General features: G+C 38.5%; 1 protein-coding gene across 1 annotated transcript in view; it reads right to left on the minus strand.

The window, feature by feature from the left end:
- The window catches only part of OSBPL10 (oxysterol binding protein like 10), a 120,611-nt gene that overhangs the window by 73,089 nt on the left and 28,262 nt on the right, over positions 1–19,260 (minus strand). Inside the window, exons 2-3 of the mRNA XM_042806464.1 lie at positions 12,582–12,757; positions 10,761–10,840 (exon numbers count right to left, since the gene is read on the minus strand). Coding sequence (XP_042662398.1) covers positions 10,761–10,840; positions 12,582–12,757 — 256 coding nt within the window. The remainder of the gene's footprint in view (positions 1–10,760; positions 10,841–12,581; positions 12,758–19,260) is intronic.

The raw sequence follows: 19,260 nt of genomic DNA on the forward strand, positions 1-19,260 counted from the left end.
CAGCCAGAGGAAAAGGTATTTGGGAGAAAAAAAGGGATGAAAGAAACTGGGTGTAATTGAATTTCCTTTTTTAAATAGACATTTCACAGAAAAATTTTATCCCGAGTATATAATAGCAGAATATACTTACTGATGTTTCTTTTTTAAACTGACTAGCATCAAAATACTTCTCAACTAAATATGGGGTGCAGAAGAAGAACAAGATCACTTCTAAGTTTTTCCAGCATAAGATCAACTCAGCTTCCAGTTTAATAAAAGTTATTTTGTTTTTGGAACAAAATCTTCTGAGAATCACTGATGTTCTCATATCACGCAATCACAATATTAAAAACACACAACTGCTACCTTCATATAGCTAAACTGATACTAAAAGGTAAACAGCATCAATGTAAAACCGTGAGTTTAGCTATTAGTTTTACTTGAAGAAAACAACATTCTGTGAGAAGTGAGGTTTTATTATGTTTTGATTTACTTGGGGAGAGGGGAGCATTATAGATCTACAAATAACAAAATAACATAAAATAAATATGGAAAAATCCATATACTGTTTCTGTTTAAGTTCAGAATCAGGAAGGAATTGTAGGAGAGTGCTTTCAGAAAAAACAGCTGCCTAAATAATTGTGTTTAACCTGCACACTTTGAGAGATATGTTCATAAATTGAAATGCACATATATTCTAAGTTAGTATCTGTATCATTGATATTATTTGGCAATTCAATGCTATTTTTCCTGAAGACAGTGCTTCAAACTGCAGTGAACTACCTGCAGCCGACCCATGGGTCACAACAGACACCTTGACTGAAGCTCACAGCTCACATTTTCTCTCATCGTGTCACTTAACACAGTCCACCTCTAGCCAAACCCCACTTATGCTTTGAAGTCATAAATTTGATAGTGACCTATTAGTACAAAAGCTTCTAGCTGGCTGCATTTTTTTTAACTGGCTTTGAATGACAAATAAGTAATGAATATGTTTCCAAGAAACAGATATGCCCGTCATTTTAGGAGTCTCTAAATCCAGATTAGGTTTTTTTTTTCCCCTGCAAGATTTGTTCTAATTCATATCACCACTCACTGGGCTACATCAATTACACTCCTAAACTGTGACTTGAGGCAGAATAAACAGCCCGTGGGACCACAGTGTATTTAAGATGGCTTTTCACTAAGATTTGCAAAGGCATGTGGCCGCTCACAGCAACTATCGGTGGATGGTCATTTAGGGCATGGAGTTTGGGAATCAGCGAAACGGGAAAAAAACCAGGAAGAACAGCCCATCTACAGTTTCAGCAGCGAGTGGTGTTCAAGAAGGCTGTCCTGCTACAGGGACACTAGGTACACTCAAATCTTCAGGTACACAAGCTGAGAGCCTGGCAAGGGCTGACCACAGCACACTGCCTGCTGTGCCTGCCATTCAGCTGCATGCCTTTCCCTACAATATTGCTGTGTCATCTCCAGGGAAGAGATCACCTCTGCTGGTGAGCCTCTCCTAGCATCCTCTCCTCCTCTCAGCACAAGATAGTTATCAGTCCTGTGCAGCTCACCGAGTCAGGAAGATTGGCACTCTTGAATTAGCACACACAGACATAGTCTGTGCCAAATATCAGAGCCAAATACATTAGTCTGAACAGTTCCTACAGTTCTATAAGCAAGTTTTCCTCACCTCCATTTTCTGTCCCTTTATACCCTTCATCCATCTAGTGACCCAACATTTCCAAGTAGTGCACCAGAAAATTCCACCAGCCCATGACAGAAATCCTCTAGCATCTAATTTGGGATTATTCTTGAGAGGACATCAGTAACATACAAACCCTGAATGAGCTCAGTGCCAAGGACCTCTTGCTACCCGTGAAGCTATCCCTAAGCAAGGCCCCATGATAAATGTAAAAAATTCCAACTTACAACTTGCAAAAGCAGTCACACACGAAGTACAGGTGAATGTCTGCAGGAAGCAGTTCCTACCACCACTCAAAACCTTTTGAAGTGGGGCTCCACTCCTCGATGCCACAGCGAACCGCAGCGGAGCACGATGCGGCTCCGTCCAAGGAGACAGGGCTGCAGCTAATTCCTCCTGACAGCTTCTTCCTGCCACTACCAGAACTGGAACTACACACTCAGCCCCTTCTGCACTTTTGAATTTTACAACACATTGTCAACACCTATGTCCCAGCCAAATACTTGGCTCTTCTTTTGCAGAACTCCTTCAGATTAAACACTGGGAATGACAAGCATCTCTTTTGCACTGATACACAGCTGTGCGAAAGTCAAAATTCTTGATTTTCTGAAATCACATTTTGAAATCTATGTGATGTTTTCCACAGCTAAAACCACTCTAATTACACATCCTACAACACTCATTAAAGCCACTCTCCCAGGAAATCAGAGCTGTTGGATCTTTGTTCCTAATCCCCTGGTCTTCCCCCTGGAGCCGCTCGTATGACTGATCTGCCCCTCTAACTATTATCGTATCTCGTTTTCTTTGGTCCTACTTCTTTCCGATTTGCGAATAAATAAATAAGAAGATAGTGGAAAGTCTGATGAAAGGAAGACATAAGCTCTTCAACAATTAGTAATGCATGCTGCCAATAATGAGTCAAGAAATCTACAGGCTGGAGCATCCCAAAAGGATTACAAATATTCTTTCCTGAGGCTACACTTTACCATTGCTCTAATACTTTGCCTGCTAATATAATGAAACTAATAAAAGAATAATAAAGAAGCTAATAAAAGATTAATTTGTAACTTGTATTCATCTTGGGTTTATGACCTAAAGCTAGCTAAAGTACGCTTAGCTAACACAGATTTGGGTTAAGATTTTTGTTTTAGTAGAGTGTCCATCTCCAGGATAAAAAAAGCAGTATAATGATTGCTTCCATTTGGGTATCAAAAATCCTAACAATTAAAATAATGTAATTGTAGAACAGTAAGTTCCAAATATACTAACGTTTTCATGACTCATTGTCCCTGGAGATTGCCCTTCCTGATCACAAAGAAGCTGAAGTGTTTTTCACCATTTACCAGAAGCAGTGTTGTTTATTTTGGAAAATAAATGCAATGTTCCAAAGATCAATAAACTAATTTCTGAAGCAAATTGTCTTATCTGTTTATGGCTGATAATCATAATTTTCACAGGCACTGCGCCACATACGTTTTTTACAGAATAATAAATACTGAAATGAGATTCCCTTACTCCTCTGCTTATATATAGCACAGAACCAATCCCTGCATGCAGCTTTAGAGCAGTAAGACGTCACATGCTATCAGAAAGTGATTACAATTTTTGAGACATCACCATTCAGTATTTTCATTCCCATCTACTTCTTTCCCAATGCATCCTCAGTAAACAAACACTGATAAATGAAAAATATGAACAGAGACCTGCTAAATTTACATTATAATCATTCACAAATATTAAAATGCAAATGACAATCTACATAACATCCAAGCTTCAGCATCGCAAAGGGGCCAGCTTACGATACACTTTCCACATTTGTGTAAAGCACCATCTATGGTACTAACTTTTCTGACAGAATATTATAGTGCCTCATCATCTTCAGTAAGGCAATACATGTCCCTGCTTTTAAGCAAGAGACTGTAATAATTGTTCCATCATAAAATCTTTTATTTGTCAAGAATCATTTGAGCAGCCTCATGTTCAGTCCTAAATGGAATTTTTTCCATTGCTGTAGAAGGATTTTGAAAGCAGAGAGCTGTGAGCAACTCTTCTCTTCATGCAGCTTCCAAAGGGAGGAAAAAGGGTGTCAAATACACATGTATCTACAGCCAAGCACTGCTTCCTTCTCAGCCTCACCACTGTAAGGCTTTCCAAAGGATGTTTTAATTAGAAGCACCATTCTTTAGTTGACTTCTGTAAGTCGGGGACGAGAGGAGGAAGTAGACAAGCGTACCAGAGGAGGGAAGAGTGAACTTGCTCAAAAGAAGAAGAGGTTTCATGTGCATAGAAGAACCAAAACAACACTCAAAGACTTGAAACTTTCACTAATCTGGCTTTATGGAAACAGTTATCATGCAGATGTTAAAAATACTCAGGGAATAATCTATTTAGAAATTTAAAGGTGTCCCCATCGCCATTTATTAATATTCAAGAAGAAAACAAAGCTCTATTATAGCCATTCTTCCAGCTGTGGAGAAAAATGACACATCTGCCTCAATGATTTGATAAAAATGTTGACCTCAAAGTTTCAGGCATTACTACAGGTGCTGTTTCACATTACAGCTAAACTGCTACTGCTGTTGCCACTGAAAGGACCAGGTTTGGACTTTTTTCCTCCATGCTGGCTCTGAGGCCCATTTGACCTCATGGAAAGCCACTCCAGGGAGCTCAACCAGAAAAGAAACAGACACATAGACATAGAGAGACAATTTTCTGCTGATAGAGCTCCCCCAACTGCCTTTCCAAAGGACTGGATGATGGTTATGGGACAGGCACCAGGAGAACTGCTTGAGGGGAAAGAGAGCAGGATAGTCCCTCACAGATGCATGCAGTCATCAGGTTGGCTCAGGTTTAAATACAAAGCCTCAGACTAAACCAGAGAAAGGTTAGGTTTTGGCTAGGTCCATTTGAACCCTCCTCCATCCAGGAGGAAGAAGAGGGCAAGGCTTTACCCACCAGAGGCTTCTGGAAGCAGAATCCGGTTCCCCCTACATCAGTGCTCATCCAAGTCCTCAGTGAGCTGGTCAGAGAGCCAAGTCCTTTCTAGTAGGATGCCATTATTTTTGTTTCTGATGCCCAAGCTAACACAGAACCAAAAACACAACAGAGCCCACACAAAGGGTAGCAGCAGAAGAAAGGGAACTGGACTGTCAGTTACAGCTGCAGGGAATCAGCAAACGAGTTCACCTGAAACATGAACCCACACCATCCAGTTTTTAGCAGCTCACTGTGCAGCTCCAAACCAGAAGCACGAACAAGAGGGCGTCTACCTCCTTATTCTAGCACAAACCTAAGCTGAGAGTTACTATCTGAGCACAATTTAAGACACAAGCTACTTCACAGGATAAAGGTTTCTGTTCCCTGCCACATTCCTGAGAAATACAAAGGTTATATGCCAATCCAGTGACTAATCCACACACTGGAATTGAGAATTAGTATAAAAACCCATGCGTTTGGTTTTAGTAGTGCTTTTATGGCCACCATCATTAAGCAGTTAAGAAAAAAGGGGTACAAAACAGAAGAACTAACAAGCTTGTGACAATTTATGGATATAAAATTATTCTTGGAAGTTACCACAAAAATTAGGCATAAGCCTACTTCATCTTGGAAGCATTTTATACGACTAAATTTCAAAGTTGATTAATGCTTTAATTAAAACTTGTGCAATCATATTCGCTTAGAATAGTCTAAAAAAACAGAAATCCTATCCAGACATAGAAGACTTCTTCCAATATAGTGTGATCTGGCACTCTGTGGAGGTTGAGCAATCTGTAATTCAGCAAAATGAGATTTGTACGGGAATACCAAGAAAATTAAGACTATCTGTCGTGGTTTAGGCCTGGTTGGCAGCCGACCACAATGCAGCAGCTCTCTGTCCCTTCCCCTCCGGCAATGAGAAGGGACAGAGAGCCAGGCTTGGGGCTCGAGATCGGACTGGGATGGGGAAAAATTCCCGTTTATGATGACAAGCAAAAGGCAGACTTGTTAGGGGAAGAAAAAAAGAACATACATTTATTACAGACACTAACAACACCTAACAGAGTAAGACAGTGAGAAGCATTGCCACATCCTGAGAACACCTTCCCCCCACCCCTCCCTTCTTCCCGGGCTCAGCTCTGCTCCCGATATCTCTACCTCCTCCCCCAGTGGCGCAGGGGCAGGGAATGGGGGGTGCAGTCAGCGCCGCCACTTCCTTCATCTTCGGTGAGGGGAGTGTCCGGAACTTGTTCCTCCTGCTCCATCGTGGTCCCCCTCTCACAGCAGACAGTCCTCCACAAACTTTCTCCGAATTGAGTTCCTCCCACGGGCCGCAGCGTTCCCCACACTGCTCCGTCATGGGTCACTAACTTCCTCCGACTGGATTCCCTCCCACGGCTGCAGCCCTTCCCGAGCTGCTCCGGCGTGGGACTCCCCCGCATGCTGCAATCCTCCCAGCACTGAATTACAGCAGCGGGGCTGCCTTTTCCCATGAGACCCCGGCCTTCTTCTGGCACAGAACCTTGATCAGGCAAGCAGGAGCCACAGGCCGTAAATCAATGTCTGCTCCACCGTAGATCTCCATGGGTGGCAGGGGGGGCTGCCCTGCCGTCTCCCCACAGGATACAGGGGGGTCTCTGCTCCGGCACACCTCCCCCCTCCTTTCTTCCTCCGTTCCTCCACTGACCTTGGTGTTCATGCAGCTGCAGCAACTCCTCCTCACCAGTCCCACTGCCCGTCACCACGTCCCTTCTTAAATACGTTATCGCAGAGGCACAGCCGATTGGCTCAATTTCCCAAACAGAAGTGGAGCTGACATGGAGCTGGGGGAGCTTCGAGAAGCTTCTCACAGGGGGCTGCCCTGATAGCCCCCTCCCCTGCCACCAAAAAAACTCCACCATTCACTCAACCCAGGACACTATCTTATAGCATGGGAATTATTTGCCAGAGAACATTATCCTCTTACTGCTTTTTTTATCATTAAGATGTAAAATTTAATTAAAACAAAGTGACAGACTTAGCTTGTGTTATATCCACTTGTTAGCTGTATGGCTCACGTTTGGATGGTTCATTAGGATGCAACTAAATTTACTCAACAGTTTACAATTATTTTATTTTTCTTCACTTTTTTTTTTTTTTTTTTTTTTTTAAATCACTGCTCTGCTTAATTTCCGCCACCACTCCAGTCTCTAGCTGAAGCTTTAAAGACAGCAAGAACAGCAAGTCATACAGTAGCATTGTGAAGCAGGCAGTAGCTCTGAAAAAGAAAGGAAATCAGTGCTGATCTGGATCCAGTGTAGGAAGAAGGAATGCTGTCCTATGAATATTTCACAGAAATAGTGACACAGCTTCAGCTTTGAAAAACATTCTCCAAGTTCTCATGTTTTCCTATGTATCTCCTTCCAATAATATCTATTCAGGATTTCAGAAACATGTTCTCTCTCTAATATTAAAGACCTGTAGCTAAGAGTTACTTCATTGGTATTCTTGGGAACCTTCCCACTGCTTGTCTGGTTATTCCATTGTTTTTCCCTAGTTAACCTATATCCCACTTGCATAAGACAAAACATACCCCTCACTGCATACTTTACAATTCCCATTCCACCTTTTCAAGTGTATTACTCCTCAAAAAACAGCTAGAAATTTCTGCCCCTTGTTCTTGCTGTGTAAAAGGTGAGAAGCTGGGAGCAAACACTCAGATTCCAACTTTCCAGACGCAAAAACATGCCTGTTCCCGCAAGAGACAAAGCCTGGATTTTGTTCAAACTCCAGAAACTTAATACACATGGGTATCTATCTGCCTGTTTGTGACAGCACTGAAACACAGACAATTTGCAGTCATCACTTAGTACAGCCCTCGAAGTATGAGAAGGGGGAAGAGAGAGAGATCCAGCCCTGCTTCAGTAGAGTAACAAATCACATCATGACAGTCCTATCAATGGTAAGGCTCTTAAGAAAATCCAAAAAGATTTTTGCCAAATCCTCAATTATGCAAAAGGAAGTCAAGCACATACCCTTCTCTGTGTCATTACAGACCTTTCCATGTTATTCCAGTCCCTAACCCCAACACAAAAGTCTAATTGTTGTAACGTTCAAGCTTTTAATCACCTGCTTTTATAGAGAAAAGCAGAAAGAAGCTTTAAAACTTACTTGTAGATGAAATGCAAGTTAGCATTATATGCAATGCTAAAATCGGGGGAATCTGCCTTTAAGATAATACGCTAACCCTGAGAAGACAGGAGGGGGAGAAAGGAAAAGAGTATATTGAAAAACAAGAGACAAATCTTGTCAAAGGACAGATTCCTAGGACCAGGTGAGCACATTGCTTCAACTACAGCACACTTCTAAAGTAAGAAGCAGAGTCATCAGTGGTTGGGAATTCATGTGCTTCAGATGAGCCATTATATTTTCTGGAATGTTAAGCTTGAAAACACAGAAGACAAATTTATTTGCTCTCTGGCTTACAAAAGCAGAGAACTAAGAATGCTGCACTAACAAACACATCAAGTGAGAAGTGAACTAGTTTGATTTTAGATGTAGACTTGTAACACAGAACTAAGAGAAAAATATTTTAGTTTTCTTCCGCATTTCTTAAATGGATCCAAGCTAATTAAAATGTATGGCTGGCTGTATCAACGAAAATGCATCCATATTCCAGCATCTTATGCCAAGTTTCTGTAACTCATCAGTCTAAGAAGAATGCAAGAACCCTCCTTCTGCTATCTGAAATAATCTTTTGTTTGGTTCCTCAGTTACGTATGCCCACCACCCCTCAGTCAAGAAAATCCTTTTATTTTCTTGCACAGTGAGCCTCAGAACCTGAAGAAAGCCACAGCAGTGGTAGGTCACTGTGCAAGACCACAAGAACAAGTTTAGAGAGATGCTCCCCATATAAGTCCTTCCCGTTTCTGAAAGTTGTATGTTGCATCTCCTGTGACAGATGCTGGGTTTGCATTTAATAGGCTCCCACTCAATCAAGACCTTCTAATAACACTTTGCCTTTCAAACCCTTTTCAAATCTACATACACTTTTGGCATCCAAAGCATCCCATAATACTTGCCAATTTTCCTTCATCTCCTTTCATTTTTAACCTGTTTTCAGCTCGTTTTCTTTGAGGCTTCCCCATACAGGTATTTTTATTAACAACTAGCAAATACTTCCTATTCAGCCACTCCAATGCACTTACTAACACCATACTTCCTTAATTTATTCTTTCCTTTCCCATCATCAAAAAAAAAAAGATTCCAGTGTAGTCAAGTTTTGTCACACACGATTCATTGTGTACAAAAGAATAACAGAAGTGATGAGAATTACTTTCACCCACTCCAATGTTTCCATTTCAGAAATGGAAGGGGACTGATAAAAGTATTCAAGACAAGGATTTGACAGTTTGAGTATTATTTCCCTTTTGTTCCTTGATAATTCCTAAAATTCTACTTGCTTTTTTTGGAGCAGTACTAATTGCTGGACATCTTCATTGTTACAACACCAAGATTTTTGTCTTGACATACCAATTAATTCAGTCTATCAAAATATGTAGCTACTACTACCTGAGCTGGAGCACAACATGGAGAGGCATGATGAAAAATTCTCAACATAAATTATTACTAAGTGCAAGAGTTTTTACTTAAGGAGGAAAAATGATCCAAACTTCACTTACACAAAGATTGGCTTCAACTCAATTACTGCCACTCTGGAATGAGATTTTGGCATTAAAATAGACACCTATACAGAATTATTTACCAGGAGCAAGCAAAAGAAGAAAAACAAATCCAAATCCAGTATTTAAGTGTTCAAGAAGCAACCAGAAAATTTATTGAGGAGTAATTCATTGATGGCAACTGAGTATAAAGAGTTTATCTAGCACAAGAAGACCCTGAGCTGCAAATCAACAGCAACTGTAGGAGTATCTTGATCACACAGAGTTGTACCTTTCTCAATATTACTGGGCCACAGCTGTATAAAAACCGTATTTAATTGCCATGCATAAGAATTGAAAAAGTACTGAAATACTGAAGTTATATATTCTCCTTCAAAAAGGGCTTTAATTATACCATACCTGCCTTCCTGACAAGACCAGATCACTCAAAAAGAACAAGAAGTTATTTTTATTTTACTTCACACACTTCAGTGAATGTCAGTCCCCTCAAAATACTATCCATTTTTTCAAAGTCCAGCTTTTAAAGATACTCAGGATTATAATTTTGACTACAGTTAACATAAGACTGATATTCTTAACATCTTGGGGCAGGGAGGAATCCTTTCTGTTTGTTGTTATATGCATTTTTTTTTTTAATATAGCAAACAATTAGTCACGAGGAAAGCAAACTTTTTCATTCTTGTATTGATATCAATAGAAGTGCTTAAAAGACTGAAGAGCAGGACTTCTTTTTTAGTGATTTGATATTAACACCAAAAGCATACATAAATTAAATACAATAATAATTTATTTTCAATAGGAGTTTTTTGTTTGTTTTTAATATCTCCCACTTTCAAAGTGCATTCTAATTTAAACAGACTCATGTCGTTTCTACTTGGAGGCAGGGGACACCCTCAACCCATCGTTCTGTTAGTTTTGAAGTCCAAACATTTTTTTACCTGTCCAAAATATTTATCTATTTGCAGACAAAAATTCTGACACCACTTCCAAAGAGAAATAAATACCGTAAATCTTCATATGATGACCTCTTTCAGATCTGGTAAAGAAGCTGAAGACTGACCACTGCTAACACCTACCTCAAGCTTCTATAAAAAGAGTCATTAAATCTTTTAAAATGAAATAAAACTGGTATCAGTTAACGCTTTTAAATACTAATCAGAACATCACACAGGTATTTATTAATAAACTGTTGATCCAGTCACTCAATTAACCATGTATTGACAGCATCCAAAATGCACTTAATTTATCATAAATAGGATAATGCTTATTTATTAAGATTGCCCAGTTGACTTGAGCCTTCTTCAGCTAGTGACAAATGACAGCTTGCTGCTTTTATTCATAAACCTCTAAACATTCACCTGCTAACTACAGCAGTCTATCATCCAGACCATGCTGTTCTTCACCTACACTACTTAAAACATAATAGTTACTTCTCTCTCTTAATTATTTACCTTAGAATTACCTTCCTTGTGATGTTTGGCACAGGATCGAAGCTGTGTTATCCAGTACTGTTTCTCCTTTGCATCAGCAGCTAGAACAGAAACAAGAAAAATGCAGGGAATCACACATAAATCGATACTTTTTTTTTGCGGGGGGGGGGGGGGGGGGGGGTGGGGCAAGAGGGGAGATTATTTATTGGTTAGGATGCACTACAAATCCTAATTTATGCTACTTGCATTAATTATGTGTAAATTCTTCAACATGACACATCTAAATCTCAAATCAAGATGCTGTTGCCAGTTGGAAGAGATAAGCTTGTAAGTCGTCTTCATAGTTACCTCCTCTAGCTGTTATTAAAAGCAGAATTACCTCAAGATGACCATTTTTAAAATTTTTAATCCACTTTTGGTTTACTTGTCTTTCTTTGTGAAGGACAAGGGCCACCCTGCAACATTTAAATCAGTAAAACTCTCACACTTAGGCTGTCAATCAGCTACCAGACAAGCTACCCTTTCCCCAGATACTTAAGTACTTCTCTTTTAACCTAGTACAACCAAATCTCTCTGTACACCTGTGTCATTAGCATGCACCTTAAAGAGACAAGAATGAAAATGACAATTTCCCCTATACATCTTTAAAAATTATTGAAAAGATTGTCTGCAGTCTCTATCAGGTGGCTCCTACTTAGAAAGAGGTTTGGTTTTGTTTTAAACAAACCACTACTACAGTAATCCCAATTAAGATACCAATACAGAGTGGATAATTTCAGTACATATTTTCTCTTACTTTCTCTGCTATTGAGTATCTCAATGGTTACTGAACTCAGCATAAAAATTATTTACGGATTTGAATCAAATTCACAGATCTCATTAAATTAAAAGCAGCATATTATGTGTATTTGTTTATCTCAAGTGATTGAAAAAGCATGATAATGAAACCACAAGCGTTCATGATTTCTAGCTGTGCAAATTTCAAAACATTTTAACAGAAGCTCTTCCTGATTGTTCCTGTTTCAGTTCCATGCATGAAACAGCAACACACTGTACCACAGAGGAGTCTTGCATACTCTGTCCTGCTAGACAACTGATAAATTGTGTTCAGAATAAAATTAACATATTTTTAAACTTTTGTTAACACTGCATTACATGTCACTTTTTTTATATCAGTTCGGGTTTTTTAATAACCTAATTTAATATGAAAGTATCCTGATCAATCAACCATATTGAAAATACCTTAGAACCAGAATACTGCTTTTTTTATTTTTTTTTATTCTTTAATTTTTATTTTAATTATTCCAAAGTAACTCTTCTGTACCCTATATTGTCTGTCTTACATTTAGGAGAAGGAAAGACAAAATTTTATATTAAAGGTGCATTCAGTTATTCAAAGATTGACAAGAACAGAGTATCTTAACAGTCTTCCTTCTCCAACCCATCAGCAAATTCATTACTGCACACTGTCTGCGGGATGGTGGCAGGGTAGAACATTATTAGAAATTAAATGCTGTCCTGTGGACAGCAATGAAAGCAGCTTTATCTTCCTTTGGAAGCAAACAAGATATCCCATACAATCAAAGTGCTACAGTAACAGCTTATAGAAGGCATCTTGAGGTATCTTCCAGCCCTGGAAGTCTATATATTTTAAATTCGCAGGTATTTAACTCCAGATTACTCTTCCACCGTGTTTTATTGTATAGTATACAATAATATAGCTGTATAACCACTACTTTCTGGCAGTACAGGGAAGTAAAAGAGAAGTGAGATATGATAGAAGAGATGCAGAAGTGGGAATGGGAGAGAACGACTCAGTTGGCACTTTAAGTAGTACTGTACCTCTCAACTTATACATCTCTCCATTAGCAGAGTAGACCACCAACATATGTGGTACTTCATCACTGGGCGATATTATAGCTCCAGCTAAAGACAAGGTTCCTCGTGGCTTCTGGTTTTTACTTTGTTCATTCACAAAATACTGCAGAATCCCCGTCTCAAAGTCCAGCACAAAGTACCTGTTCAGAGAAATTGCAATCATATAGTATTTCTGTTAATGAGTTTTTCCATGCATTTACTTGAAGAGCACAGATTGCTCTTAAATCAAGATCATGAATAATCAAATGAGGGTTTTGTAAAAACTCAGTTTTATAAGGTACTGTTATTTTGATCACTAGGTTTGGTTTTTCAAGGGCATGTGTGAGCTATTCTTTTACTCATGTTTCTTTCAGATTAAAGGTGAGATTCACACAAGACGTGAAGGCAAGGAAAGGAGTTTTTAATAGAAGAGGTTCTAGTAAAGAAGTATGAGATTGCTTCTTTGGGGGATTTTGGCTCCTCCCCTTTTTTTTCCCCATTTATAACCTCAAAATTCATGCTAATTCCCCACAACTAGTCTTCTGAAAAGGTAACACTGTTTTTGCAGAGGAAAGAGCACAATTAAAGATACCATGGTATTTTCATCTTTGTGATAATATTCCACATATAGATGTTGAGTATAATTTTGAAAACTGGCCAGGGAATTAAACATTCAGTTCCCAGTAAGTACTAGGTAGCAAGTATGAACACTCACGTGTAAGAAAACAATTAGGAGGCAAGAGAAGTAAAGTCTAAATTCTATTTGGTCATTCTGCTAATAAATTCTAAAAAGGAAGAAACATTTTTTACTGCTGGTCATATATTTAGGATGATGAAATACTCAGCCAGTGGAAATCCAGAAACCACAAAGATTTTTTAAAAGAAAAGTTTTGATTAACACAAGTCATTCCACAATAAACCAACTGCTAGGACTACAAGATAATACAAACAAAAATAAACTATTTTATAAATATATAAAATGAAGTGGAGATGTTCTGAACTTAGTGTGTTGTATCTCAAGAGCTGGAAACATAATTATTTCCTGCCCCAATAAACCTATCTTTCACAGCAGCACAGATCTTGAATTCTACTTCCCTGGGGAAATCTATACTATTACACCGAACAACCAATTAACACTTCAACTCTTTGCCAAGAGGGGAAGGACAGCAACCTCCTGGCTCATATGGAGGACAGTTTGCTATGACTCACAACAGACTCAAGTAAACGTCACATGAACACAGGTTACCCCCTTAGCTTCTACTAAAAAAAGAAAAACAGCCCTAAATCTGGCTAATATCACTAACACGGGCATTTGGAATGCATGCTATTTGCTACTGTTCCTCTAGATAGGGTTAGCAAAAGTCGTATGAATTTGTGCACAGTATTTTAAAAACTGTGATTATTCAGACTTCTGTAGCTTTGTACACCCCAAATTCGTTCAAGTCACTACTTTGTTTTTAAAGGGGCATTTTGTTTTAGCCCTTTTTCAATATCCCCACATGGATAACACCTCTGTCTTTTCCCATCACAGAGTACTTCCAGGATTGTCTTCACAGCCTGATGAACTGACTGGTGTTCTTGTGCTTATCTCTTTATTCAAGCTAAATAAACCTGGACATGATGGAAGCAATCATTGCCTATGATTTACAGAGCTTCAAACATTTTGCTTGGGCAGCCTTCCTTTGCCGTACTCGTGCATAACTCTTACTGACACTGCCTCCATGCCAGAACAAAGATCAAACTCTTTAAATCGTTACAGATTAACAACACCTGTCCCAAATAATTTTAAGCTAGCACATCACTACAGCCCTCACTTCTGCCCCAACTCCATCTCCTACATCTCCCATAAGTGCCTCTGCATCCCTTCCCTCACGAAACAAATGGAAAGCCTCCCTTCTGTAATCATGAAGCACATCTCTTCACCTTCCCTCTCCAATTTATCTTCACCACAAGAAAAGGATGAGAGAAATAGCAAACAGAATGCCAACCACCGCAATGTTTTCAATAGTAGTGTTAAAAATAAAGGAGGCCCTAAATAGAAATTGCCAAAATCTCAGACGATTATCTTATCGACTTGTATTGCACCAGTCCATTACCTTCCTGTTTTGTTTGATTTTTAAATGATTTAACAATACTGCTTTTCCACTTACAAAGCATTTTTCCCTCTTCAAGTTGCTTAGTAGGGAAAGATGATGCACTTAACTGCATGTGAAAACAATAGAATTGGAAAACATACAATAAAAAAAAAAAAAAATCAGAGTTGCACATATCATAGTACGTTTTAATTTCACTGATTCTCAGTTTTGTTTGTCCATTTTAAGAATACTTGTTATACATTCAGGAGAAAAAGCAGAGCACCAGACAGAAGTGATGCTGTGCCCCTTAAAAAATGATGGCCCTAGAGATAGTGCTTCTCTCCATCCAACTGACAAGTTTTCAGCAATCTCTTTGGGTTTAGAAGTCAAGTCTAGGCTTTATGTGCAGCGATGTCCATTCTGAGCCTGTGCCGTCCTCATCATAATTTCATTGTCCTTTTATTGTTCAGGTACAAATCATCTATTTCAGCCTTTGTTATCAGGCCATCTTTTATCGATTACTACCTTGGAAGTCATCATTGTGGTTACTGCAGTACAGCTCTACAAATAACAAAAGGGGGAACAACAGTGTATAAAAAAAAAAAAAAATACCAAGAAGAAAAGAGCAAGAAAAGTCATCTTTCCTTCTCCTATCAAGACCAAAGGAAAAACGTTCCTCTGAGTCTATTAGAACAGAATCTATTAAGTTACATAAACACTATGAGCACTTCAACACAAATCTTTGCATGCTAGACCACCAAAGCACTCCCAGAATGACTGTAAGCCCCACAAAGATGGGTTTTGCACTGCCATAAAGCTACCCCAGGGAAGGGAACCAGCCATTCAAGTACAGAATACACCTTTACCAGGATAATGACATCAGAGAGCAGCAACTTCTACAAACCCACATATGCAGAGAGAGCATCCTTCCAAATCCTCATTATCACAGCTACAATAGTAGTGTTAACTTGATGTTTTAGTCCACCATAACCTATTCTATGTACGGTCTCAGAAAAACAGAACATTATCATTGGCCTTGTACCTTCGGTTTTCAGTACCTGTGATGTCTTAGTTACCTGTAAAAGCATGCAACATGGTTCCAGTACAACTCTCACAATAATTCTAAGAAAGAAAAATGTAAGTTAAGTTATCATAAGCCTTTGCATCGTCCTCTTCAAGTAACCTGCCCTCTTTCTTGTCTCAGATGAACCAGTACATCTGCCAACTTGGAAAGTCTTAAGAGAAGACAGAATTAACTACGGAAACTAAGTCCCAACTGCCCAGCAAAAACTGGTCATGTCAACAAAATAAGTTTTCCTGTGGCTTCGGAGAGCTCAGGAACTTTTCACAGGCATCCTGACACTATTCATACCACACAGAACCAAGCATTTGCTTATCTAGAGTTACAGTTTGATGCACAACTCACCTCTTCACCTTTCACAGGGGCACCACAGAAGAAGACAGACAAGAGTAAACAGCACAGAAACCTAGAGTCTCACGTGAGAAGCAGGGGGATAACGCACTTTGAAAACTGCTAAAAGATAGTAAAAACCAGGAGAGGGAATAAGGAATTAAATGTCAAATCAAGCAGTGGGGGGAGGAACAGAAAGAGACAGAAGAAACAAGCAGCTTTCAAACACATTTTCTTGCACCACAGACCTAAGGGATGAGTCAGTTCAGACCATCACAAAAACACAGAAGATATGGATAGCAGATTCCTTCATTAACCAATGATGGAAAAGCGTTATATATATATAAAGCAGAACAGAAGTAAGAGAATGGTACGTGTCCCATTTTAGAAGCCCCATGTAACTGTATCAAAAGGACAGGGATAACTTTTAACTTGAGTTCCAAAAGCCGCTTTCTCTGCACAACAGTGAAATAACAACATTAACCTCTCCAGAACTGATTCATCTTGTCACCTTATCCTGTAATTCTCTACCGGCCTTGCTCACAGAGCACACATTTACCCATGATTTCATATTTCTGTAATTAATTTACAGACTAACACTGATGAAAATTAACATCCTGTTTAGAGAACAGTCAGGTAGGAAGCAGCAGAGTCAAATTGTGTTGTACTAGACATACAAACAATCAGTGCTATACAGAAATTATGAAATAACTGTTACTGACAGATACCTCCAAAAGACAGCTACATTTTTCTGCTATTCCAAAACTGGACAAAATAATAATTTCAGGGGTTTTTCTAAATGCATATTCATTAAAGGAGTCCACCTAATCGTAAGCCAGAAATCACTGCTTTAACACATTTTTTAAGCAGTTTTAACTGCTCAAGCACTGATCAAAGTAGACACATAAAATTACATCAAGAAAAAGCAAGGCATTTCACAACAGAAAAGCCTTGGCCAATGGATTTCTCACTTTAAACTCAAATCCATTCAGAGACAAGAGGCTTCCTGCTCCTCCAGCCCAGCCTCCCTCAAGCTCCTGGGATTCACTGGGATAATCCCCACTGCCACTCAACCAAATGCAGATGTATTACCAACTGATATCAATTACAAGGTAAAATATTCAGCCACGCTCAGTGAACTAGAATTTTACTGCTGTTCTATGAAGCTCAGAAAAGAAGTCTGACACTACTAGTATTTAAGTTTACTCATGAGTTTCTCAATATAAACTGATTACATTCTATTTCTAGTTTATTTCCCATATTTCAAAATCAGAATAAATACTCAGCCTTACAAATTCTATAACTATTTGTCTTAATTAAAGACTCATCAGGTTTCATTCCTATCCCCTTTATCCATTCGACAGTCATTAATAATAACTTAAAAAAAAAAAAGTCAAGCAGAACTAGTACATCATATTAGGAAGCATAACTATGTTGCCTTCTGATTTCTTAGAGGAGAGGGAGACTCAACTGCTGTACCAATAAACTATTTCAACTGCATTCTGCGTTCACCGATTTGAGCATTTATTATAGTAAGAATTGCAATATATTAGTATAATCTAATATTATAATAAACTATTATTAGTTCCTCATTCAAGAATTTAAGAAAAAGCAATGACTACAGTTCAAAAAGTGGTAAAGTGTTGGTAATATAATAGGAGGTTAAAATGGTCTAACCATCAGAGCTTGTCAGCAGAGAACAGCAGCTATACAGGTCTTCCATGAGAAAATTTGACATTTCCAACACCACCCCAGTTTGAGTCAATTAAAAAAAATAATTAAAAAAAACACCCAAAATATCAGAAGCACACAATATGAACATTTCCCATGTAATTTACTCAACTCACTGGACCTAAGCATTTTCATTTTCCCATTTCCAGTCAAATTAAGCACTTCCATATTCTCCAGTGGAAATGCACTCTTTAGGAAAAAAATCAAATCAAGACATTTCTAGGCATTTCAACGTTCAAGTTTTCACTACCCTCTAATTCCATGAACTCTTCAAGGTAGGACTGCCAAATATTTCCAATGTGTAATGTATTCTTAGTGATGTGAATTTTCCCCACACCCTTCTTCCCCAGTTAAGTCCGGTTTCTGGACCAGATTTTTTACAACTTCCAATTTGAATTCATAATGGGATAGATGTTTTTTATATAAAGACTTTTGCAACTGGACAACTGAAATCCCAGTCAAATCTTCAATTACTCAATCTGCTGTAAGACTCCTCTTTTGGAATGCAGCATTGTATTAGTTACTTCCTTGGATTCATAAACTAGCCTACATTGGAATCCATGCTTCATAGTTGGACTGTGTCTAATCCCAGATCTCATGTGTTTAAAATTGGTATGGATGCCCGAATACTGCACAGTAGCATAAACAAATCCTTTGACTGAAGACAAAATCTTTCATAATCTCCAAACAATAAAATGGTTTTCATTATATGATGACCTAACACAGCAATCACTTCTGGATGGAGAGGCATGCTGAGATTCTAGAGCAGGCTAGCCTCAGTTTCAGCTTTTTGGAGATTTTTTTCCCCAGTTACTTTCTCACTGATGGATACACAAGCTTTTCACTCTACAAACCATTTCACTTCTTACACACACACCTTTTCTCCTAAACCAGTCTCAGTACATACTTTATTATCTACTTTTTATTTTGCTTTAACCATAAAAATGCGAATTGTTCTAAGTTACATTAATTTGAAACAGTAAAAAGTCCTCACCCTGATTTAAAACCCTGATAGGGAATGTCACCTTTCCTATCATATCAGAAAAGTAGCAATTCATGTATTTCCCCTTCTCAGACTTCTGAATTTATTATCCCAGACAATGTGACAAATACTATGTTCCACTACACATTTCAGCATCAAATTAGATCAAGAACAGAAGCAGTTCATCAACAGAAGATTTTCACTACCTTCTCTTTCTGCCACTTTGTTCTCAACATTTCAGAGTTTCCAAACATGTGTTTTCCACTCCATTTCAATTTTCCTCCAGTCACTGCCAGGGCTTGTTCTTCAGCGATTCCATTATCCTCAAAAAAAGGACACTTTCACAAATAAGGAATCCTACTATTCTATAATTCTTTTTTTTTTTTTTTTTAATGTAGTTTAAAAAAACTAGAAAAGAATTATAGGATAGAAGGCAAGTGACTGTGTCAAAGAAAAGTAAAGTTT

The sequence above is a fragment of the Tyto alba genome, unplaced genomic scaffold, assembly GCF_018691265.1.
Source record: "Tyto alba isolate M040663 unplaced genomic scaffold, T.alba_DEE_v4.0 Super-Scaffold_46, whole genome shotgun sequence".
Lineage (NCBI taxonomy): Eukaryota > Metazoa > Chordata > Aves > Strigiformes > Tytonidae > Tyto > Tyto alba.